The 27,148-nt window shown below is 40.0% G+C and overlaps 1 protein-coding gene across 6 annotated transcripts; it reads right to left on the bottom strand.

Moving 5' to 3' along the window:
- Positions 1-1,190: 1,190 nt before the first annotated feature.
- On the bottom strand, positions 1,191-26,980 carry LOC124138309 (centrosomal protein 43-like). 6 transcript variants are annotated; one of them, XM_048383739.1, is made up of 19 exons: positions 26,841-26,980; positions 25,210-25,263; positions 23,881-23,935; positions 23,224-23,312; positions 22,441-22,593; positions 20,927-20,956; positions 18,385-18,441; positions 16,504-16,574; positions 16,089-16,150; positions 15,129-15,152; positions 12,412-12,554; positions 11,269-11,471; positions 10,849-10,863; positions 7,676-7,762; positions 6,143-6,270; positions 5,165-5,242; positions 4,345-4,390; positions 3,608-3,761; positions 1,191-2,462 (listed from the first exon to the last, which is right to left on the bottom strand). In XM_048383739.1, the coding sequence occupies exons 1-19, from the start codon at positions 26,949-26,951 to the stop codon at positions 2,382-2,384; spliced, it is 1,641 nt and encodes a 546-aa protein (XP_048239696.1). In that variant the 5' UTR covers positions 26,952-26,980; the 3' UTR covers positions 1,191-2,381. The 6 variants fall into 6 exon arrangements, with proteins under 6 accessions (XP_048239696.1, XP_048239700.1, XP_048239697.1 ...); XM_048383743.1 differs by lacking the exon at positions 7,676-7,762; XM_048383740.1 differs by lacking the exon at positions 10,849-10,863.
- Between the last annotated feature and the right edge of the window lie 168 nt (positions 26,981-27,148).

Here is a 27,148-nt window from a genome sequence, read left to right as displayed (position 1 = left end):
TTGCAAGGTCCTTCGGTGAAACAATGCCATGTGACGTCAGCCTAGCAACAAGGTTGCTGGGGTCATCGAGTGTGCATAAGCTCCTCTCAGCGATCTATTATCTCTACACGCAATGTCTTTGAATAAGCCAAGGGATGTTGAGAGCTTTCAATATTTGTTCGTGAAACGTGTTCCGAGAGTACACAAGCACGCGTTTTGGTATTACACAATATGTTATACAGCTGTATATTTATTAAACAGGTGATCTCTTCACGGGCAAGTAATGAATTGCTTCTGCTGGTTGAGTTTGGCCTGCATCATGCAGCATGTTGCTATATGCTTCTTCAGCTGCTTTTCAAGCTAACAGTATTGAAGTTTAAGTGGATAGTAACTTTTTTATATCTTAAATTTCTGTTTAATCCTTAATTATTAATGGCTATTAGAACCTTATAAATTGAAAAATAAAAATGAACATTAGCATTACTCAATATCTGTTACATAGAACATGTAGAAAACATGGATTGCATGAATGAAATGTGAATATAGTTAACATCATTGTCTGAAAATATCTGCAAAGCTATTAAAGGCATGTCCCATTAATATTTTTGGGGTATATAACGCACTATACAATATCAAACTGAGGTGAAGGGTAAACAAGATCCGACCACTCTCAGATAATAACATTCTTCCAGGCATGTGGGATATAAATGCAGCCTTGATGTGTTACGTGCGATGCTCCTATAGTTTCAACAATCAGCCTTATACACGTAGCTCTACTAGCACAGATCTTGGATTAGAACCACTTGTCGTAAGAGAACCAATTCCAAGGGAATCATGATACACCTCAATGTGCCATATCAGAGTAACATTGTATCATTACCTGCCACTTGACAGTCAAGATTTCTACCAGCCATATTGAGTGAGTGGGTGAGTGAGTGACGTAAATTGGAGATAGTTACCACTTTGGTGTAATACCTAAACATGGGAATAGTCTTGATAAACTTAGAAACATTATCAGAGTCATTCGAACCCATGGTCATAAGCTGCTGGCAGCATCTAGGTGAGTGAGTGAGTGAGTTTGGTTTAACGCCGCTTTTAACAGTATTCCAGTTATATCGCGGCGTGTCAGCTTAATGTGGGAGGAAAGCCCGAAGTGATGCAGGACTCAGAAGTTTACCACTTCAGTGAAACCCACGAGCACGGGTATGGTGCTGACAAACCTAGAAACATAATCGGGGCGAACCGGGATTCGAACCCACAACCATAGGTTTCTGGCGTGCCCAAGGAACGCAACTCTGCACAGCGAATCGCAGCGCCTTAGATGACTGGGCCACCCGTGCCCCCGGCAGCATCTAGGACGACTGGGCAGCCCATGCCACAATAATACCTTTCTTGCTTCTAACAGGCAGGGTTCACTCTAGGAATTTTCTGACATGAGCCCTTCATGTGAAAATTTCAAATATTCCAGAGGTAGACCCACACTTGCCCACACAGCAGGATGTTAAACTGACTCATTATATTTGAAAATGTGGGCCTTATTTCCCATTAAGGGGCTAAAAGCGAAAGGCCCCACCCCAGAATTATCCCTGAACAGGTCTTGTATTGATAAGAGAAAAAAAGAAATGCTTAATGTATTGTGGACCATCGTGACACCCCTGGCTAGATTAAACACAGGTTACCCACTGTTTACCATAACCCTGAGGAGAGATTTAAATTATCTTTGCTACATTCAGAGAGATTCTCACATACTGGCCCCTTGCTCTCTGTCTGGAGATTGACACCATCGTCACTGGATAACTACACGTAACAGAAATCAACTATTATATCATGCAGTCAAATATCCTAAAACCCTACCGGATTAAGTAAAGTATTAGCTGTGTTGATTTATTATTTGGCAAGAGGACATGAGTTACTTTTCACAAAACAACACTGTTAACAAATTTACCAAATGGATACTCTGAGAGAATGTGTTCACAGTTGCTATGATCAACTCACTGAGAGGGATTGAGCGAGACGGCTTTTACACAGCTTTAAGCAATATTCCAACCACATCACGGCAGGACATCAGAAATGAGACTCACTGAGAGGGATTGAGTGAGACCACTTTTACACAGCTTATAGCAATATTCCAACCATATCACGGCGGGACATCAGAAATGAGACTCACTGAGAGGGATTGAGTGAGACCACTTTTACACAGCTTTTAGCAATATTCCAACCACATCACGGCGGGACATCAGAAATGAGACTCACTGAGAGAACAGTATATCATCTCTGACTCGTCTGAAAGTTTCACTATTTGGCTCATTGCTGACATTGAAGCATGTTCTGATCATCCACCCATAACACAATCCTCTTTTCCATAATTCACTCTGACATAGTGCAGCTTCTGAGCGACGATGCTATGGTAAATGCACTTCTTCTGCATAGTCGAAGCCTCCGTCAGCCTGGGATATACTCCTGTCTGTTGTCATGTCATCAAACTGAAATGGAGACAGTTAACTGTTGCAAACTTTGTACATGGCATACTTGAACAACAGATACTTTGTTGATCTGTTTTTGAAGCAATATCATACTTCCTAAATGAAAAACCCGACTCTATAGACACCAGGGCCAGATAGTCATTGAGTATGACTTTATGCCTCCATAAGAAATATCATAGCTAAAAAAGATAGAATTATAATTAAACCGGCTGCACGTTTTCAGAAATGAGCTGACCACTGTAACCATTATCACGCCGGGCGTTAGATGACGTTATCTGGTTTGTTCTATGACGTTTCCATATCTGTAAAAGTGGGTCAGTGACATTCGTTGTGTGTTGATTGCAGTAAATGTTTCAAAACCGATATTGTTGTTTATTTTTATTTGATAACAAGTTCTATCCATTTTAGCTATAATAACGGTGACGCTAATTTTTAGGGCATTATCATTTGAAGACGCCCTTGTTCTTTTCAACTGCCCTCCTTCGTCGGCCTGTTAATGGAAGACCTCAGGCTTCTACAAATGATAATGCACTGAAAAATAGTGCTACGCTTATATATTGGGTTATCCAAAGGGGGCTTCACTTAATGTAACAATTAGGGGATTTGAACCAGATTTTCAGCATGACAAGCCAATGCTAAATAGATTAAATAGAATAAATATAGAGCTCCTCTGTGACCTGATAATCCCTAACATGCCTCAGGTGAGGTGAAATAGGGTTTAACGCCGCGTCCAAGATTATTGCACTTATATAGCGACGTGCATGCACGTGTATGTGTGTGTATGTGGCTGCTTGTACTAGTCCGGACTGATGCCGATTTATAGTGCTAGCTCACTGAGATACAATGCCGCAGTTTAACATGAATACCCCACTCAGACACAGTATACTGACTCCGAGCCGACCAGTCCTTGTTTTAGCTCCTTAATGCCGAGCGCCAGACAGGGTAACAACAAGTACCATCTTTTAACGTCTTTTGGTATGACGCGGTCGGGGATCGAACCCCGGACCTTCCGCTCTCCAGGCGGATGCTCTACCATTAGAACACGGAGGCGGTCTACATGCCTCAGGCGCTGATGGTTTGTGCATTAATACATTCAAACACTGACAAGTGTCAAGCCAGTACAGTATGTGCAAATATGACCTCACCTCACTCTTGTCACTCTTAAGGAAATCCTCTCCCTCTATGGAGAAGTCATCCAAATCTTCTTCCTCAATCTCCTCTGCGATGCTGCCACCACCATTCTCATTTACCGACTTGGCCTCCGATTTGACCCGTGGACTCTTGGCACTGGCGCTGTGACTGCAACACAAGCACAGGCTGAAGCATTCTTCAAACATCACAAATACTTTTAGACTGCAGCTCAAGTCTTTCTTGCATGTGTGACAATGGGACACCCTAATGCTGGCTATTTAGATGAATATTAACCACACAAGATCTGTCTACAAATGCGGTCCACCAACACCTCTTAGGAGGTGACTTACTTGCACATGTGACAAATAATGCTGACTATGAATATTATTAACCATGGTTAATCCAGTAACATGGGGTCTACGACCTGTCTATGAATGTGGTCCACCAACACATCTCCTGTGGTGTCATCTGAACAGTTTTAGTATTATTTGGCTTCAGATAAATGCCATTAAGTCATTCTATATACTTTTCATGATGTTATGGATTTTTTATTAGGCACTTTTCTAGCCTGACCAATATGTTAAACCTGTGTCTTGTGTCTTGTGGAATGCCCATTAACCGAGTCAATATGTGACCTCATCAGTTACTAAGCTGTGAACAAAAGGAAAATATGATACTTCCTCAACATTATATAAATACTGTGACCAAGTTGAGACCCCCCCCAAAAAAAACCCCAAACCAAACTACTTACATCGAGTCTTGGAAGTCATCTTCATATTCAAAGTCCTCTTGACTGTCTGAAATCACAATGTATGTATGTGAGTGAGTGAGTGAATGAGTTGGGTTTAACGCCGCTTTTAACAGCATTCCAGTTATATTGTGGCGTGTCAGCTTAATGTGGGAGGAAAGCCCGAAGTGATGCAGGTCTCAGACGTTTACCACTTCAGTGAGTGAGTGAGTGAGTGAGTGAGTGAGTGAGTATGGTTTTACGCCGTTTTTAGCGGTATTCCAGCAATATCATGGCAGGGGACCCCAGAAATGGTTTTCACACATTGTACCCATGTCAGGTGATGAGCAAACATTTTAACCTCTAGGCTCCCTGACCGCCCAAGTCAAGGAACAAAACAACATTCGTTTTCTGCATTAGTGTTGGGAATCACTCATTAAATGTGGCTACAACACAGAAGACATTCAGTTGAGAACATTTCTCCCATAATCTGCATTACCCAGCTTTTGAAATTCACGCTAGTCCACTAACCTGAGACCACTAATTTGGGCTGAGAACAAGTAAAACAACAAAGATGCAAGACCTTATTGACAAGCAGCATTTCAGATATAAAATTGTGAACCAGTTTGAACGGAATAAAAGTAACAGAAAATGTAAACAGAAAACAGTTTTGTCTCATTCAAGCAGGACCAGCTACAAACACTGGGGACTAGTGAAATAAAGTTTACACTCGTCTTGACACATACCCACTAAATGTCTAAAGCCTATAAATATCTTTCCCTGTACGTTGGGTGTAGATGTGCACAAGATCAAGATGAAAGAAAAGATGAAAAAGTTTCATTACCCCCAAATCCCAAGTCAACCATCCTCTTGTCAAGCGATCGCAGATTCGGATCTGAACTGGCATTCAAAGAACTATTTCCTAAAATGAAAATGGACAAATGTAATCAAACAGTAACAACAGCATAATGCTGTGTACATCTTCCTGAGGCAAGGGAGTTGACTGACTATAGAAGTCCAGTTTCCAACCTTGCCCGAACTATGCTGAAATTCCGGAGTTACAGTTTGGCTGGACTAACGAGTCTGTGCATAGTCCAATCAAAACCGCGTAACGAACTAGACATCCGGTTCGTAAACAATATGGATTTCAACGTGCAGATTTCAGTGATTGCAGGATTTGCAAAGCGTGTGTACCGTCAACTGGGCGTCAAAAGACATTTTCCAAATCTTTTCATGTTTCTTATCAAGGTGCTCACATGATATGATGCACGAAGTAAGAATCATTTTATTACAAAAGAAATTTTGCCTATCGATCAGATCATCTTAACTGGGCGTTGTTTGAAGCCATTTTGTTTGAGGCAATTGCAAGTGATGTGAGAGGTGGAATGTGATTGCCCAATAGGAGGGACACAGAAGGAACATAACTCAAAAAGCCATCGGTGGTGCTAAGATCGAGCCACAAAATTCAAGCCTAGTTTGGCAAGGGTGGTAACTGGACTCTTATTGTCAGTTAACGCCCTTGTCATGGGAAGATGTTCTGTGTAAGACGTCATCCTCAACAATCTTATACATGACTTAGAACAACTTTGTTTGATGAAATAGAGTATGAGTATCGTTTTAAGCGGCTTTTAGTAATATCCCAATAATATCAGATGGGGATATAATGTGATCATATTCGAGTTTTATCGATACAGAATCAACAATCATTTTCATAGATTATTTTCCTAGTTCTGACAGACAAAGGATCAAAATTGAAGTGAATCTAGGACTCAGCTTCATTACTAGCATCATCTTAACCAAGAGACAAAACAATTCTTCTGACCATGAGACTGAGCTGGTGGTGCCTTGTCCGAGGTGAGTGATGGCAGACCCTGCAAGGAGCTCATGTTGCCGGTGCCGTGCTTCTGTGCAGTTCCTCCGTTGGAGGTGGGCTTCTTGTCCTTCTCCTCACTAAAGGGATCAAGTGAGACAAAGTTTGAAACAAGAGTAGCGTAGTTTCAGAGTTTACTTGAAATTTCATTTTACCAGACATACACACGGACTATTAAACTTTATGGCCTGTGTGTTCTCATATTAGGTCAATTACCTCAGAAAACCCATGCACAGAACTATTAATCTACAACCCATATTCCAAAAGAATAAATATTACATTTGTAATTCCAAGATAGTCAGTGCTAAAGAATGAATAACTGTTAAAAGATTAGTAACTCAACAATAAACAAATGTAACAAAGGATAAACAAATAATCAAACAAGTTAAAAGAGGTGAATATGTTGAAGTATGTTAGTAATTTATGTCCACAAATAGGAAACAGTAGAGATCTTCCAATAACAAACATTGCTGTTTTCTTAAAGTTTTTAAATGACCCATAAGAGTCACTATCTTTCTTGAATATGAACCCCAGAGTTCAGGATGGTTAGAGCCAACAAGTATATTTCATATTTCTCCCATGCTCAATGTCTAACATAGCTTTCCCTTAATGAACAAAACACCTCATGAGTCTACTACATCCCACACACAGAGTGAGAAAGTGAGTTTGAACAGTATTTCAGTTATATCACGATATGTCAGCTTGATGTGTGATGAAAGCATGTAGTGATGCAGGTCTCAGACATTTCCCACTTGGGTGAAACCCCTGAGCACGGGAAAGGTGCTGAAAATTCCAGATACAAGACTGGGATGCACTGGGATTCGAACCCCACATAGGAAGTCGCATTCCTACAAACTACCTGGCAGGACAATAACAAAGTCGTTTGTGTGTATCTATTCTTGAGGGTTCTACTGCAGAATGCCCTACATGGATGAGAACAAGGATGCAGACATGCATCTCAAGCAGTGATTCAACACCAGCAAGTCACCCTACGCAGACAGGTTAAGTCAAAGCACAGCACCTCAAACCTGACCCATCAACAAAGTGTACTGAGAAATGGAGTGTATTATAGCATTTATGCAACCGATATTTCAAGCTAAGCTGAATAAATTTACGTTCCTAACTATCAAACTGAAACCTAAGTTATTATATCAATAAAAGCATCGTGCATAAGCTCTACTGCCAACACTGTTCTTGTTTCCCTAAAGTGCTATTTGCAGTGCCACCAAGAAGTGACTCTACTGTCTTCTATCAAACTCATGCTAAACCTCGAACATATTCAGTGTTAGTTTAGTGCTTCATCCCCGTCACAAAACACAAAATCCATAAACGCTGTTAGTAACCAAACCAAACGTCAGGCTGATTCAGCAAGCTGTGAAACAGAAACGGTGAAACAGAAGCACATGAACGAAGTAAACCAAACAGTGACTGATGCAGCAGGCAGTTCTAACACGATGTTAGGTAGGTGGTAGGTCCTCCACTAACCTCCTGGCCCCCGCGATATACACAGGAATCTGGGACGTCCGCCCAGGCGAACTGCTGCGTCGGTTATGAGACGAGGGACTAACATTTCTGTTGTGATGATAAACAAATGGATGAATGGCAAGTGACAAAAAAGTGACGAGATGACATGCTGATAGCGAGAATCTGGTTAGAGAGTTGTGATGAAACAGATGAAGAAGCCATGTGCAACACAGGTGATAGGTGTCCCAGAAATCTTGCAATGCACCACACAGATGAATGGATGGATAAGAATATTATATGAAGACACTTATAAATCATGTTACTTGCTTGGAAAAACGAACATTGAAAGTTAAAAGACAATGGAGATTAATCTGATCCACACTATCTAAATAGCCTTGATCATATATGTTGGACTTGTTAATTAGCACCATCGTGTAGGAGGTAGAATTGATGTAGCAATATTTTGGCAAATTGTTTTACAGCTGAATCATTTTGAATTGCTGAGATTACTGTTACAACACATCAGGGATGTGGGAGGAGGAAGTACCACAGGGATGTGGGAGGGAGGGTGGGGCGAGACCTGGCTGCAGGCAGGGAGGGAGCCTGTACAGGCAGTGTGTCACAGTGAACACCACAGGGATGTGGGAGGGGGAAGTACCACAGGGATGTGGGAGGGAGGGTGGGGCGAGACCTGGCTGCAGGCAGGGAGGGAGCCTGTACAGGCAGTGTGTCACAGGTGAACACCACAGGGATGTGGGAGGGGGAGGTACCACAGGGATGTGGGAGGGGGAAGTACCACAGGGATGTGGGAGGGAGGGTGGGGCGAGACCTGGCTGCAGGCAGGGAGGGAGCCTGTACAGGCAGTGTGTCACAGTGAACACCACAGGGATGTGGGAGGGGGAGGTACCACAGGGATGTGGGAGGGAGGGAAAACCATAGGGCTACTTTTTCATACTGGCATGATCACAGGTACTATAGTAGTAGGAGGTCTTATTGGAAACAAACACTGACCATTTCAATAATGTGAACAACACAAGGACATTGGAAGGAGAGAGGTGGGGGTGAATGTTTCAGACCTGTATTACAGATATTCTGAGTAAAGAAAACTGAGCATTGCATTACCAAACATATATCAATTACTATTATGAGTAAGAAATATAATAGTATTAAGCATGTTCAATAAGGCTAATCACGCTTCCTGGGATACACTCCTCAGAGTGCACAGCACCCTTTCTTCAATTCAACACTTACTTTAGGACACTATACCAATATTCAGGATTTGACAGCAGAGGAGGATATCATGGAAGAAAACTGGTGGAGGAACGCTTACCAGGATTAATAGAGTGAGTGGGGGATAATGTTGACTCAGCAGAATTGTAGAGGTACATAAAGATTGAAGGGTACATGAAGACAAAGCCTCACACATTATCCCATTGGGGATTGATCCTAAAGGTCTTCCGCGTGACAAGTGAACATATTCACTGATCTAGCCTAAATCCCTGGTTCCAAAAGTAGGCAGGACTGCAGGGTCACACGTCTTGTGTTGTGATAACTAATAAATTATTGTATTGGGCATTGCTGCCTCCGAGGTCCACCAAGACAAGACGTGTTACACTATATCAAGGTTTATAGATAGGGTCATATTTATAATCTAATTATACTCAGTGTATAGTGGAATTATTGAGATGTAAGAATTTATAGTTGGGTAGGAAATAAGAACCAAACAAGATGTTTTTATGCTCTTCGGGTTCTTGTAGTTGTATAGCATGTTTAAGTTCAAGGTAGTTCTGACTTGAAGCACAAGGTAAAATTGCTTAAAGCAGCATTTATGAACTTAAACCCTAGAAGTTATTAGCCGATTCAGATTTAGACAATGTTAGAGGTGTGTTGTGATAGATTTGATAATTCTGACCACCAAATATGTACATGGTTGGTCTTGAAATACTATGATCTAAATACTAAACAGCACATATCTAGAAGCCAGATCCATGGATTATCAGGCAATATACCTCCTGGTTCATTGCATTTCAACATTGTTGACCCCCAGTCAGCAACATCACAGTTACATCGTGGCGGTCTATAGATAAGAGTATCCCACTGACCAAAGCATAAAATAAGAAATAATCCACACCATCAGTGCATGATGCAATCAGATAGGTCACAGAGCCTGACAACTCAATCTGAAACACTTAGCCCTAACAACAAGCAAAGGTTACCAGGGACCAATTCTACCCCATATTGCAGGGTTTACTCGTAATAAGAACCTTGCAACATCACTTGGGAGTCCTGATAAAGATGAAGTGATAGGTGAGAGTATGTGAGCCATGTGCAGCACAGCAGAGCAATCAGAAACAACATGGTCCTGTTAACAACCAGACCCTCTAAAGATTAAACTGCCCAAGACCTATCAAAAGGTCTCTCTGTATAGTTAATATTTAACGTCACATCGGCAATATTTCAGCCATATCGTGACGAGCTCTCTGTATAACAATGCCACTATTAAACTACTGAGGAGGTTGGGTTTAACGTCATGTTGAACATTATTTCAGCTATATCATGGGATGTGAAGTGATGTGAGGGGAAAGACCCACGTGATCAGGTCTTAAACGTTCACCGATCGCTGAAACCCATTGACACAGTGATGCTGACAAACCTAGGAACATAATTGGTCGAACCAGGATTCAAATCATAGGTTCTGTCCTGTCAAAGGGATGCAACTCTGCAAACGACTTGCAGTGCCTTAGACACCGAGGCCACTCATGTCCCCCTTTGTATTCTGATGCTTATATTATTCTATCATTACTACTGGCATAATGCCTTGGAATAATATCACATATACCCTTATACGTTTGTAGCAGAGATAACAGTGGCGTGTCAATGTAACAACAGTTGTCTACAACATCCTGTAACATTACAGGAGTACATGGGTATTACTTCATACTAGGTTTCCATGCAGGGCTGATTCAGGCATGAAGGACAGGAGAAGGGTTATACATATGGAAGACAATAGGGCACCGTGTCACATTCATCAATAGTACATCTTGATGAGCACATGGCAATATTTACAGTATCAGCTTACATCATGTATTATCAACTAATCTTGGAACATTATACTTTATCATTGCAAGTTAGTTTGTATCTATTTGACTTGTTATTTGATTGTTTAAATATTGATAAAACATGTTGATGAACACTTTTTATTTCTGTGCCTATAAAGAGAAAAGCAAAATATAAATAATCATTAGTAGTACTACTTAAAGCAAAAAAGAGACACATAGTTCACATAACCATGTCAAAGAAAGCATTATATATATTTGTGGACTGAAAAACTTGACATGCACAAGGATTTCAAGGGATCATTCAGTCAAAATGACCAATTTTTAAGTAAACGGTTAATAATGTTATGCATGCTGTGAAAGTCATCCTATTTCCCTTAGTTTGAACAAGAATAACATGAAATATATACTTAGGGCAGAAAGACTTATTTTGGTTAAGGATAAACAACATTTATCCACAATAGTACATCTAATATGAATGAGATGATGTTGCCTCGTCTACAGTGTTACCCCTACACCAGTGAAGCCATGCTATGTTGTAGTGCCACACAACGCTACCTGTTGGACAGGGTGTAGCTTCCAGCTGCAGGTACAGGTTCATCAAAGAAGGAGTCGCCCTCCTGGTCGCTGCCCAGGTCGATGAGTGAGTTGTGTTTGGGGCCGTTGCTGGCCTCGCTAGATGGCTGCTTGTTGTGTTCCAGGTTCTTGTGGTTTTTGGCTTCTAATGAGTTGAAGAAGTTGTTTTCTGCATAACTGGAAGACTGGAGGAGAGGAAACAGATTGGGAATTTCTCTACGTGTCTTGTTTGCTTGATTGTTTAATGCCACACTCAACAATATTTCTGCAATATGTTGGCAGCTTGTAAATAATTGGACCAGACAATCCAGTGATTGATATTATGACATTGATCCATGCAACTGGGAAACAATGACATGCATCAACCAAGTCAGCGAGCCTGACCACCCAATGCCGTTTACATGCATGGGTTTCAGAAGACCTGGATCTTCACAGGTCTTTACTACATAAATCCCATTTAACATGAATACCCAACTCACAGTATATGGGTGAGTGATTGAGTTGGGTTTTTAATGCTGCTTTAACAGTATTCGTTATATCTCGTCAGCTTAATGTGGGAGGAAAGCCCGAAGTTATGCAGGTCTCAGATGTATATCACTCCGGTGAAACCCACGAGCACGGGTATGGTGCTGACAAAACTAGAAATATAATCTGGGCCGAACCCGGATTCCAACCCACAATCATAGGTTTCTGGCCTGCCCAAGGGACGCAACTCTGCACAGCGAATCGCAGCGCCTTAGACGACTGGGCCACCTGTACCCCCCACAGTATATGGACTCCATGCTGACCAGTCCTTGTTTTATCGATGCATTGTATTTAAGAAACATAATCCTACAGTTTGTGCCAACAACTTTACGGGTCTACAAGGCTGAATTTGTCCTTGCATTTATCAGTACCTTAAAGTGGGACCAGAATCTACAATCTGTTGTCGGTTTTCAGTCTAGATGTTGTCTGTTGTTCAGCTAGTCCCCCATTTAATCCTGAAGTATTGTGTCCATGTAATTAGGGTAATCATTGATGATGATTTGAATCAATTTTGCTGTGACTGCCAACTTTGGACCAGAGCAAAAATCATAAGGTGCTTTTTCAAACTATTTCCTTGAGATCCAAGTATAAAAAAAATACCTTGGACGAGGGTGGAGATGAAGGGACGTCTCTCATCTTCTTGGGAGATGTGGGCACAATGTCTCCCACATCATCTGACACCACCGTCCGACAGAGCAGGAACAGGCGCTTGTACATCCCCAGAAATTCCTCAAAGTCAATACCTGCAATGTATCACTGGTCCGTGAGAGGGGATCCACAGTAACACACTATCTAACTCCTTTACAGTCTGTAGCATCATGTAGTTGAATATTGTGTTTGAAATATAGTACTTAGGTAATAAGCTGGACCTCTCATGCCTGGACAGACTCCAAATTAAATCACTTCATCAGACACATATCAAGACAATTAATACAGGAATACCCTAATTAATAAGACTATTTATGATAGATTTATCAATGAAATGACTACAATGATCTAGAGTTAGGAATACACAACTCATCATTGATTATCTCCCTTACATAACAGGCATGCTCATTGAAGATACAACAAAAAAGAACAGCATCAACAGAGAATAAAGATTTACCATGCTTGCTGCCTGAACACTGTCCGTGAGTCAAGTAAAGGTTGGTTGGTTGTTTTTTTGTTTTACGCCACACTCAGCAATATTTCAGCTATATGAGGGGAGTTAGTCTGGACCAGACAATCAAGTCTGGACGAGACAATCCAGTGATTGATATCATGCGCATCGACCCAAGCAATTGGGATCGATGACATGCATCAACCAAGTCAGCGAGCCTGACCACCCAATCCCGTTAGTCGCCTTTTACGGCAAGCATAGTCGCCTCAAGTAAAGGTCATGTCGAGCATGTTCATAGGTAAGTTATACATGCCAGATGGTATCATGCCACGTGCAGTTCAAACACTAGCAGATGACCGATATACTATCATTCACTGTACCTGGCCAACCTCTCAAGCATGTTATATACTGAGACGATGCACTGTCATAACCAGCAGTGACTGATATTTAACAAGATAAAGTGGTTTCAATACTGATATATTAATCAAAGATTTACAAGTATATATATTAATCAAAGATTTACAAGTATCCTTGCACATGTTGCAGTTTCTCTGCCTCTCCATCACCGACGACAACAGCTAGTGCACCCTACCCAGTTGTGTGTTGAGTATTTTCTCACTTCCATTAGTACACACTCACTATACTACCTATGTTATCCTGGACTACACACAACAGTCACTCTCCACCTTATCAAGTACATAGCTCTCTTGTCAAACATTTTAGAAAACATATACCATGTTTGTTTGACACCACACTCAGCAATATTCCAGCTATATGACAGCGGTCTGTAACTAATCGAGTCTGGATCAGACAATCCAGTGATTGACATCACGAGCATCGGCCCAATTGGGACACATTGACATGCATCAACCAAGTCAGAAGCTTGACCACCCGACCCCGTTAGTTGCCTCTTACGACACGCATAGTCGCTTTTTACGGCAAAGATGGGTTGCTGAAGACCTATTCTGCCCGGGATCTTCAGGGGCCCCGTATGCCATGTATATATGTACATTCAAATTTACATCGATCAGATTCCTCATAAGCATCATAATAAGTACATCATAAAATAAATCCTTCCATAACAATAAAAATCTTATCAAAACTAACCTGATTAATCTTAATTTCAAATGAATTGATAACTGAAGGAATGAACGAATTGGCAAAGTGAAAAACAGACAGAAAAAGATGGAAATTAACATGAAAAAGAGAAAATGTAATGAAAGGACATGAAGGTAGCATGAGGTGCAGCTACTCTGTTGGCATGTTTGTGGACATGATGGGAGGGAAGTCCTTCATCTCTTTCAACAGTATTTCAGTCACATCACTGTGTGTCAGCTTAATGTTATCTTCCTGAGGCAAGGGAGTTAATTGACCATAAAATTCCAGTTTCCAACCTTGCCAAACTAGGCTGGAATTATTGAGTTATATATTGGCTTGACTAATGAGTCTATGCATAGTCCAATCAAAATCGTGTAACAAAATGGACATCTGGTTTGTAAACTGCTGTGCAGATTTCGATCAATTGCATGATCTGCAAAGTTTGTGTAACTCGCCGTCAACAGATATTTTCCAAATCATTTTATGTTCTTAATCAAGGAGCTCATGTGATTTGATGCACTTCGCAAAGAAAGACCAGTCTTTTCCAAATACAGATTTTGATTATCGATCAGATTGTCTTGACTGAGCGTGGCCATTTTGTTTGAAGCAAATGCAAGTGATATGAGAGGCGAAATCTGATTGGTCAATAGGAGGGACATAGAAGGGACATAACTTGTAACACTACCAGCCACTGCTAGCGCTACGATCAAGCCCCCAAATTCTAGCCCTTGGGTAGAAACTGGACCTTTACAGTCAGTTAACACGCTTGCCACAGGAAGATGGTTGAATGTCGGAGAACATGATATAGGCTTAGGATGTCTAGCAGTCTGGTGAAACCAAATATGGCATAAATGCTGAGACCAGTGGATCCTGGTATAGCCATGGGAAGCAACTCTCTGCACAGACCCCTTCACATCCATAATGACATGATACATCTGATTGAGACACCAGACAGTGTCTGAATGCACTGAATACATTCTCATCATGTCATCATTTTCAAGAACATTTTTACGTCAACAACAATCCAGCATGCAACATTCAGGCCTAAATATCACTGCCCTACACAGGCAATCCTTGGAAGAACAGATGATTTCATGCAGTCATTTCCAGAAGTATTTACCTCTAGGGGTGAGTGAGTAGATTCCTATAGGAAATAAAACTCACTATACTTCCGGTCCCATCAACCATAATGTATTGCAGGCAAAATCTGACTTCAAAGCCAGAAATATTTTTGACAAGTAATAAACATCCAATCACAAAAACATCTAGAATATTTGGAGGTACATCTACAGAATACCTGATACCCATCTACTCAGTTTGTTTGATGCTAGCAGCATGGGACAGAGTGACTATTTAGAAAGCTCAAAATATGCAGAAGAAAATATCTCTGCTTGCATTTGTATGGTTTGAAAAGACTAAGCCCGAAAATTGAATATCAATGTAAATTAAACAAATAGAAAATTGGACATTAACACACTGATTAACACAGAGATATTACTTGAAAATAGAGGTTCCATAATGGCACATCCGCATCTGTGACATACATCGGGGCCACATTTCAACACACATAGTACTTTTCATTAACTTTGGAAACCAAAAATATGACACTTATGATACCTGATAGCATCGGTTTCAAGTCGTGTGGAGGACAAATCAACTGTTATTTTACTGAGGCAGATAAAAATGGCGGTGAAAAAAACTAAGAAACTGTTACTAAAGTCATGCCTATTCCCTAACAATATGGCAGAAGGTATCCTGTATTCTGTATTCTAGCCTATTTAGATTGCTTCTGAGACATATCAGATGAATTACTAGAGGGCATAAATAAAACTTATCCATAACGTGTGTACCGTCTATAGTCATCACTTACAAACAAAGTATATTGATAAATGTTAACTTCCAGTGATATTGGGTGCACAAAAACATCAGGAACTTAACCATGACACAACAAAGAGAATATAGTGAACAGGAAGAGTTATCACAGGGCATCACTTCACACATGTAACAGCATATCCTCAAAACACTGGCACTCCTTGAACAGGTGTGGACATCTGGCTAGTCTGAACGGGGCTATACTCACTGCTGCTAAAGTCACTGTCCACTGCTTTGAACTCGTCATTTACGTATCTGTCAAGCATATTTCTGAAACAACAAGAGTCAAAGTTGTTCACAACATTACATTACATTATTTGATTACAACACAAAAAGGACATGATTTCAAATGTCAACCCCGTTAATGTCTGTGATAACTTGTCAAGATTACTCTTTTTAATGTTTAGATCAGTTTTACTTATTCATTGGTCAAAGTTCCTCGTCAAACCAAATCTGCTGTCTGCACTTGCAGTGACTTCCTTTGTATGTTCGGATGTTGAAAATATCAAAGGAAACCATACTTCTTATCAATGTGATACCGGGACACAGAAAAACATTGAACAAAGATTACCAGTCTCAGTTACCAGAAACAGAAGATAGACATGATAAAGAAGCTTTATTACTTATGGAAATGTGGGAAGATGTCAATGAAGAGATCTCGTAATTCATCCTTGTCAATTGAACCACTGCCATCCTGGAAAAATACAAAGCAAAAATAATAACAAGAGGACAACGTCATCAATGTCCACTGCAATGGTAAAGATGATAAATACCTGTCACGAATAAATATACTATGCACAAAAATAGGGGATAGTAGGAATCATCCAGACCTATCTTCGGATATACATGTATATGGTATTGGCTAATGGAAATGATATGATCATATCTGCTGGGGAGTAGGCGATCAGACCTAATGGGTTCTAACAGTTAGTGTGATGAGATGGTGGCGAACTAGGTCGGGGGTCAAGTTCAAAATTTGCATTTTGCAGCCAATGTAACTAACATGTTCAGTGGGGAAAAGGTCAGGAGTGAGTGCTGGCCATGACGTGGATGGTTTGCTGTTGGAGGAATTGGGTTACAATCCTGGCATGATGAGCAAAGCATCACCGTCTTGAAAGATAAAACGTTGCCCAAGACAAATGATGTCCCGTTAGTACTGACCTGTGACCATACCAGAGCACAGATAAGCCAGTCATTGGGATATCGTACCATTATGTTCCCACCCCCAAAATGATCATACTGTATGACATTAACATCCATAAAACACTCATTAGGACGTCTCCAAACTTGATTCCTTCGGTCATTGAAGTAAAGGGAGAGCCTAGATGGACCACGTCCAAGATTATTGCACTTATATAGCGATCTGAATGCACAAATGTGTTGGTGTAGGTGTGTGTGGCTGCTTGTACTAGTCCAAACTAATGACAATTTTTCAGTGCTAGCCCACTGAGATACCATGCCACAGCTTTACATGAATATCCCACTCAGACACAGTATACTGACTTCGAGCCGACCAGTCCTTGTTTTAGCCCCTTAATGCCGAGCGCCAGGCACGATAACAAGTACTATCTTTAACATCTTTTGGTGTGGCGCACCTGGGGATCGAACCCCCAATCTTCCGCGCTACCACTAGACCACGGAGGCGGTCCAGTGTTTGGGCAACAATAGTCTGACGTGTGCCCACCTGAAACATGCCTATGGCACGTTGCAAATGTCGTAGGATCCATGCTGTTGCTTTCTTAATAAATATATGTGTTTGAGCATTTGGTTCCATGAAAGCAATATGTGTCTGCTCACCACCAAATCTGTGCGACAATTTTAAGTCTGGCATACAACCCCTTGCACGTACAGTCCAAGGTCACATGCTTCATGACTTACAATGTTGTGTATGGGAGCACAGACAGACGCACAGACTGTGTCCATTTTAATATTCCTTGCAAAACGTCTTGCGTTGAATAACAAAATCCTACACTATCCTAGCTGAACTGACTTCTATGTCCATGGTGGCATGTAGTCTTGTGAACAGCAAACAGTTCATAAATCAGGTGAAGTTAATCAATGTCGGTTGCGAAGAATAGTTGGATGGGTTATGGCAGCCTGACTCCTAAGAGTTTCTAGGGCTTCGGTCCTGCCCCACACTGAAGCACCTGTGCTGTCTCCTTAGTCTCGTGACTTTGCTGAAATATGCCTCTGTTCAACCAGCAGCAAAACTGAGTATGGCAGGATGAAATGGTAGTGTGACTGTTAACCCTCTGGTGCCTGACAAGACATCTTGGGTTATATACTCCCTAGGGAACTGAGAAAAAAACCCTGAGTGCACACTGATCCACTGAATGGGGTAATAATGACAGCGCTAAGAGCACACACCTTGTGTGGGGAGCATAGCGCAACACAAGTACACACATTATTGTTATGATTATTATTCACAATTCTACAATATAATCTGGTCCAAATTGAACAATTTTTTCATGAAATGATTAGAAACTAATGAAGTGCTGACCTACCTTGTCATAATACTCAAACTTTTTTTGTGCAGCCTCTATCTGTGTGGCTGTGAGTTCCTGAAACAGTGATGATGTCATGATAGTGATGTCAGACAGCTGCATCTCAGCACGTGTTCTATGTATTCAATAGTAGTGGGACGATACACTGATGCATTGCGATGTTTTACTTCTCGATACAAGTATTGATCACAACCGCACACAAAGTGAAAAGTTTCGATTCTTACCTTAAATGTATTCAATAAATGTTACACCAAACACTAATTAGTAGTGAAAATGAGAAGTGAAAACGTAAATATTTTCGTCCATTGCGCCATACTTGACACTGCCAACTGTAAATCGATACTGTGCCAGGTATTTGGCCATCCTGTCTATGAAAAACATGGCTCACGCACCACAGAAAAGTGAATTGTTTGATAGGCATTACTTAGAAGTTGACGGATGACAAGATAGACACAATCTTATGGATAACAACGTCTTTAATACTGTGAAAAGCGACGTTTCGGTATAGATCCTTATACCGTTGTCAAGCAAGACTGTCTTGCTTGACAACGGAATAAGGATCTATACCGAAACGTCGCTTTTCACAGTATTAAAGAAGTTGTTATCCATAAAATTGTGTCTTTCTTGTCACAGAAAAGTGCACATGCAAGTATCGTGATACGTATCGGATCGTGAGCAAGGTATCATGATACGTATCGGATTGCACATTTGGTGCATCGTCCCAGCCCTGGTATTCAATGTTGCAGTGAGGCAAGTTCCTTACCAGCTCATGCTGTGTGTCAACTGCCTAGACAGCTATAGCACATACGAAAGGAAAGATGATACTATTTCGACATTCTGATCTAATAGAATCATAGTCACTGCCCTTGAACACATCATGCTCAAACAAATAGTGGCTCAATGTACTTGAGCTTATCAAAATAAATTGCACCTTAGATATATAATCAGTATTATAATATGCAAATGTCTTCTAATTATACATGGTATAAAAATGATAAAACACCCAAATTCCAATGTCAATCCATTATAATCATGATAATAATCCACAATCAAGATGAAAACTGGAGGGCAAGGTTGTTCATCTCTATCAAACCTGGCTGGAAGCATGCAGCAAGAACAACAGTCAACATTGTTACCATGGTTACAACTTGGACCATGTGGGATTCAAACACAGATTACAAGAACTGACATAACAACATAGTTACAAATAGAGGTGCACAGTATTACCGGTATACCATGATTTGAAACGCTAATGAATATGTATCACAATATATTTGGAAAATACCACCAAATTGCGTTTTTCAAAATCATTCATATTTTCATATTGTTGGCAAAGTTTACATAAGTGGCAAGTCGAAATGAAACGAAATTCCGAAGTTATCAACTTGATTCCTGTGATCGAAACTGTGAGTTAAACAATTCATGACCAGCTTCCCGTATATCATGTGTCTACTACACATGCGTTGTGACAACATCTAACATAATGGGTGACGAATTTGTCAAAAGTGTGCGGGGGAAGTCTGATGTCTGCTCTGGATGTGGGAGTTGTCCTCAGATAAATTTGCTGCAGTGCAGAGTTTAGTCCTTCTAGCATGCCAGAAACCTATGATGATGATTGTGGATTTGAACCCTGGTTCCTCCCGATTATGCTTCTAGATAAACATCTGGATAAACATTTAGATAATTGTCTGGATAAACGTCTAGATAAACGTCTGAGACCTTCATCTTCAGGCTTACCTCCCACATTAAGCTGACATGCCGTGATATAATTGGATTACTGATAAAAGCAGCATTAGACTAAACATATTCGCTCATAACAAGTTACTGATGAACGAACACATGCAATATAATTGCAACATGCTGATATGAAAGTCAGGCCAATACCCATCACTACTAACAACACATACCAAATATGAAGTGTCATAATCAATGATTTTCTGACACTTTTTAATATATTACCATGATTGCATACCTGCGTGATGCTTCTTGACTGAATTTAAACACTTCTACTTCCTCTAACATGTCTAACAGTAACATGTAACACTGAAGCAGTGATAAGTTGGAGTCATATAATCATGTACAAACAAATTTTGTACCTAGCCATAATAAGAGGAATTAAGTTTGCATTACAAATATATTGCAATCCCTTGAAAAATCGACAATCTGGTCAAACTTGACCTGTCTAATGGACTGGGACAAACATCAGGTGCGGACAGATCCGAGCTATGCATTTGAAGAGATAAGGTAGAGGGGGTGTTAGGGGGTGATTTTCACAAACTTTCTGCAATTTTCATAGGAGTATGTGGGCTTTAACCCTACTGTGCATGTTTAAGTCAAAAGGATGGTATTTTGACATTCTGTATAGCTGCAGACTTATCAAGGTAACGAAACATGCAATATAACTGTAGCTACCAGGATGCATAACAATTAGCAGTGCAAGTCAACATGGTACACATTTGACACTTAAAGGAGAACAAGTAGTGTAGCTACAACACAAGACACATGTACCACCACTTGGAGTGGGACACTACCCACAGGTTACCTTGGGGATTCTCACGGTGTCCTCAGCCTCCTAGAGAATAGCACAGAACCATACAGTATCTACCAGCATACATGACAGACAGCGGCTCTACTTCATCATGGTTTGTTTGTTTGGTTGTTGCTTAATGCCACACTCCGCAATATTCCAGCTATGTGCTGGCAGTCTGTAACTAATAGAGTCTGGACCAGACAATCCAGTGATTGACATCATGAGCATCGATCCACGCAATTTGGATATGATGACATGCATCAACCAAGTCAGCAAGCCTGACCACTTGATCCCTAACGACAAGCATGGGTTGCTGAAGACCTATTCTACCCCGGATCATCAAGGGTCTCTGTGTTTATGATTACAAGATGTGGATCATACGGCTGCTGAATGTGTTGTATTAATGTTATGATCGTGTTAGACTGTGCCTTACACTGACAATGTGACTGTGAGAATCATGTGGAAGTGGCCTTAGGACTGTTTCACTTAATTCTAGGGTTAGAAGGACATGACTACTAATTCATGGGCAGAGAAACTAAATAATAATTCCATTCTTAAAATGGTACAGTTAATGCATAAAATGTTGACCAAAATATTTGAACTATAGAATGCATATGTTTGACCTAGGAACAAAAAGAAAAATATTAAAATAGGATATCAAGTGTTTGATGTTTTAGTTCAATTTCAAAGCTTTCCCGAAGTTTCAGCAACTTCTAGTGTACATACAATGGCCATAACCATTGTACATGTCTAAACACAAAAGAGATGTTACTATGGTTACTACTGACAGAAGGAGTAGTTCTTATATATCTGAACACAAAAGATATGTTAATGTTGAGAGAGAATCGTTCTAATATGTCTAAACACAATAGAGATGTGATATTAAGAGAGAACTGTTTGGATATGTTCAAACACAAAAGAGATGTGATATTAAGAGATACCAGTCTTGTAGAAAGAATGTCATCATCTGTGTCATCTTCCCAAGGCAAGAGAGTTAACAGACTAAAAAAGTCCAGTATCCTGAATTGCTGAACAAGGCTGATATAATGGAGTTATAATTTGGCTGTACTATCGAGTCTATGCATAGTCCAATCAAAATTGTGCAACAATATCGAAAAACGGTTCGTAAACTGTCTTGCAGATTTCGATCAATTGCAGGGATTTGCAAAGCATGTGCACCGCTAACTTGTTGCTAACAGATATTTTTCCAAATCTTTTCAAGTTTTAATCAAGGTGCTCACATCATTTGATGCACTTCGCAATGTAAGACTCATTATCGATCAGATGGTCTTGACTGGGCGCCACAATTTTGTTTGTAACAAATGCAAGTGATACGAGAGGTGGAACCTGATGGTCCATAAGAGAGGTTTAGAAGGGACATAACTCGTAATAACCACTGGTGGCACTACGATAGAGCCCAGGAATTCCAGCTAGGTTCGGCAAGGGTGGAAACCTGACTTTTAAAGTCAGTTAACTCTCTTCTTGGGAAGATGCATCTGTATATGTTACACGCTGTATGTACTTACTTCAGTTATAGACCTGGAGTGGGTGAGCGGTGGCTTGCTTCCCTGCGGAGTGGGACGAACCACCTCGGACAGCAAGGGGGCCTTGGGGGAGGAGCCTGTATCAGGGAGCTTCAACTCCCGCGCTAGTGTGGCACGCTTGTCATAATCTTGACCCTGTTGGTATAAACACTCACCATCAGTCAACATACAGAAAAAGTGGTATCACCACGGCAGCGAGAAAATAGTAGTGTGTTAATCATTTACTATGTTAAGGAGGGACTAATTATGGTGTGTCATATGACATGTGAATTTGTTTGGATTTGTGAATTATTGGCACCTGTTATGTTTATTGGCACCTGTTATGTTGCATCAACATGTGAAAAATGCTCTACAAAAGAAATGTCCCCATACATTCATCAAATACAGTATGAACAGTAATCAGCTGCTGTTATCATTATTAATGACTTCCAATTTAACTTGTGTGAGTGAGTGAGAATGGTTTTACACAGCTTTTAGCAATACTCCAGCAATATCACGGCAGGGGACACCAGAAATGGGCTTCACACATTGTACCCATGTCTGGAATTGAACCCGGGTCTTCTGTGTGACGAGCGAACGCTTTAACCACTAGGCTACCCGACCAACCCCATTTTACCTGAAATACTTTTTCTTGCAGTCATGATAATCAACAGATCAAAAAAAACTTCCACTTTGCATATCTTCAACATATTGAAATCTACTCCTTGCTGATTCACTGTGACTGTTCATCTGAGTGCTAACAAATATCCCTGAGATTTGACTTACCAGGCCTGTTTCAGGGTCGAAGACGGCCAATGTGAATTCCAAGTCAAAGAACTCAAGGAATTCACGAACCAGACTCGCTATCTGACGACCTGAAAGCAACAAAACAAAGTAAGTCACAAATTTTAAAACCTTTCAGTTATACACATTTTACATGTTTTATTCATCAATCAGGGATATGAAAACAAAACTCATTTCATCCAGTTACAAAGTCTGGTGTGAAATATCCATTCTAATCAAATAAAGGAAAATCAGTATCTCAGCATAATTAATGTTGATCAGCATGCTCAGAGGACCATGATGCCAAACGACACAGTGGAACAGATGAGAGTGAGTGAGTTGGGTTTAACGCTGCATTTAACAGTATTCCAGTTATATCATGGTGTGTCAGCATAATGTGGGAGGAAAGCCCGAAGTGATGCAGGTTTCAGATGTTTACTACTTCTGTGAAACCGGCGAGCACGGGTATGGTGCTGACACTTAGAAATATAATCGGGGCGAACCAGGATTCAAACCCACAATCATAAGTTTCTGGTGTGCCCAAGGGACACAACTCTGCACAGCACATCACGGCGCCTTAGACCACTGGGCCACCCTTGCCCCCGGAACACATGAGAAGTGACAAAAGGATGCCTGAAGTTCACAAGGCAAGAAACTCACCCTCTTTGGTAGACAGGAACTGTTTTAAGTCTTTGTTTAGGAATGGAGTTTTATTCTGAAATAGGATCATAGGTTTATGTGATATGCAACAAGCATGTCAAGGTACATGAGGTATCTTTTAACTGATATACCATTTATTGAGCATATGCAAATATTGACCATATGCTTTGCCATGTTCCAAGACAAACATTTCTGAATTAATACAGATACTAGAAAAATAGCTGCAACCTCATAATATACTCCTTAAACAGCCTGTCGGTCAGAAAGTGGGCTACACGTAATAAACATGAAAATACTGGTTAAGTAGATTCATTACCAATGACACCGTTTTCTGATTGTATCTACGACATCTACATACAGTTTTTAATGAAGATATAACACTTCTAACTTGACAAACTACAGATAGATTTCAATGCTTTTTCTGCTAACTATGTACATGATATAATTCACTTCCTCTTGACTTGAAAGATAAAACTAAAGAATTTCAATACCGTATTCGACGTAATAAGCGCCCAGGGCGCTCTCAAAATTAGAAATAGGGGGCTCTTATTAGAATATTATTTTGGTGCTATAAAAAAGGATGACAAAAGTAACTTGAACAAAAAAAATGGTCACCTTTTTTTCCGCATTTGATTCATAGCTCTCTGTTGATACATGATATGTTTGAGTCTGACTGTGTGTTGCAACCGTGTTGGTTTGAAATAGGACAATGTTTGTTTCCAACCCTTTAATTTTCTTAAGAGTGTATTGTGCCATTCTGTGCAATCCGAAATATGTCTTTGACGGAATACGGTATTAATCTACAACTCTGGGAACAATAAAAACGTTGGAAAAAAAAAAGAATATTATTTTGGTGAAAAAGACTTTTGGTTCAAAGATAAATTTAGTGGTTTATGCTGACAGCCTGAAATGTTTATATACGAGAGATACATTTTCCCAGAATTTAATTGCCCATAATTAAGGGTGCATATAACACACGAGTACGTATTATACGCGAATAAATAAGTGTTGTGTACATTGATCAATCGGAAGGGGTGCTAATTGGTATTGTTCACTAGCTAATATATTAGCAAATATCGCCGTGGGCGCTTATTAGAGCAGGGCGCTTATTACGTCGAATACGGTACTTGAACTTACTGTCACATTCCATACTTATCTGGTAACGGTATTACTGTTCTTTTTCATGTTTTAAACATTATTTTGCATCTGCTGTAGATATCCATATTCAACCAGAACACAAAATTTGATCTGTACTTACTTTCTTGGTTTAAATAGACAATTACCATGATTACTATTGTTTCCAACCAAAATGACTAAACAATTAATTACCTGCACTGATTCTTGCTCTTCCAATGCCAAGAATACGCTTGCCCGAAGTTGTGCCTGGAAAATGAAATATAAACAGGATAAAAAATGATAAAATTCATACGTTTTCAAAAGAGAGAGTGAGTATTGTTTATTAATATTACAATTCGAACAGTGTTTTCCATATCATTTTTGTTAATGTGTTTACACCATATATAGCTTTCCATTGGATGAGAGACCAGTCACATGAACATGATAATGATGTCTATAAGCTCATTTTGATGTTCATAACTTCTTATGATTATCATGAGACTGTATTTTTGAAATTGAAATGATGTACACATTGACAGACAGACTTCCACATTCCTGTGTGATACCGAATAGTTGTTGTTAATCGTAAATAACCAGGTTTTCCGATTGTGGATCGCATTTTGACATTTGCACTGAAACAATTACTGAGGATGAAAAGTTGTATACTGCTAACCACAAAGTTTATGTATTAATTCTATCAATGAAAGTATGATAATTTATCGATGACACTCCTGAAAAACATTTTCCATCAACAAAAATTATGTCAGCTATTGACAATGACACAGCCAACATGTGGCTTTCTCTTTAGAGTTAGTTAAATATCTTGCCATTGTGGTATTCTCTTCTTACAATTGTTGTGATTTTATGTATTGAGCAGCAGTCTGATTGTACACACAGTGAAATGTATTTCATTATCTGATTTTGCTGTCAAGAAGACGAAAGAAGGGTTCATCGAGGTGTACCTCAGCAGTGCGAGAATCTACATGATCTTTTGACTACCTAAACACAATTATGACAAGGCGCCCTGGACTATATTAGACTTACATGCATAATTTTGAATACTGATCATGTTGACATTTCAAACTTCTTACACAGTATATATGATTACACTATAGGCATTATCTGAGGACAAGAGGACAGGCGAGATACTAATGTTATGTACCTGGTCTCAAAACTCAGTCAAGCAATTCACTACTTATATTGATGTTGTTTGAAAAGTTCCTTGCTGACACTAGTTACAGCGGCTCCTAATCTACTGGCTTGCATAGCTGTGTGATTATTGTCAACACAATGTGGCAGTCATAAAAAGTCTCGTTGGACGTATTCCTGGGTGATAAAAGTGTGGAATGCAGAATTTAGATTACCCAGGTAGATTCGGGTATAGTATCAGAGTACAACGGTGGGCCAATATCTCATAATATGCGGCCGGGTACACAGAAGGTAGGTTTTATATCAGTTGTATATAGCTCAATCATGCGTCAACTGACATTCGAAACTTCCTATTCCAGTGATCCTGCCTACCGGTTTGGGCAATGCCATATTAACAGGAATAGTGAAAAACATTGATACCAATCAAGGGAAAATAATAACTTAGATGTACAACTTGGCATTAACTATATTAAAACGTCAGACCAAGAATATAAATGTGATCATTCATGCCTAAAGTGATGTTTTCAATGACTGTCAGTGTCAAATATCGAACGTAAACAAAGTGGCGTGCATGTCGGAGCACGGCAGAATATTCTTCAGAACGCGAGACGTGCACATCAAACCACATGCCAGCAATGACAATTACAGAACATGGACAAACAAAAAGATTAGACAAGGATGAATTTGCAAATTACCCTTATTTTGCCCAAAGTACCGTTAGTTTCTAACGTTTGGGCAACCAAATCTCTAAGTTCTGTATCTTCGTCGGCAGACATCTTGAAGTTCGGAAACAGTGCGCTGCGCATGCGCTTAGGTAAAGTTAGTTGGGACAGTTCTTAGTACCCTAAAAAATAAACTACTCATTTTTTCCCTAATGCATTTATATTTCAATTATAGATGCCCAAATCACGGTTAAACATAATTTATGAATACGCAAACTGTTTTAGAGTATTCGTAAATTTGTTGATAGTTTCTATGGCTACAACCAATGAAATCAATCCTA

Source organism: Haliotis rufescens, unplaced genomic scaffold, assembly GCF_023055435.1.
Source record: "Haliotis rufescens isolate VD_foot unplaced genomic scaffold, xgHalRufe1.0.p SCAF_5, whole genome shotgun sequence".
Lineage (NCBI taxonomy): Eukaryota > Metazoa > Mollusca > Gastropoda > Lepetellida > Haliotidae > Haliotis > Haliotis rufescens.
Note: the sequence above shows the minus strand (reverse complement) of the source record. Positions and strands in the feature narration are given on the sequence as shown.

Bases quoted from the DNA above. Each gene is read 5' to 3' on its own strand.
- LOC124138309 (XM_048383739.1), bottom strand. From the start codon at position 26,951: ATGCGCAGCGCACTGTTTCCGAACTTCAAGATGTCTGCCGACGAAGAT. The intron at 23,936-25,209 runs GTAATTAATTGT...ATCCTATTTCAG, and splicing joins AAGAGCAAGAATCAGTGCAG to AATAAAACTCCATTCCTAAA. The intron at 3,762-4,344 runs GTAAGTAGTTTG...CTTGTGTTGCAG, and splicing joins GATGACTTCCAAGACTCGAT to TCACAGCGCCAGTGCCAAGA.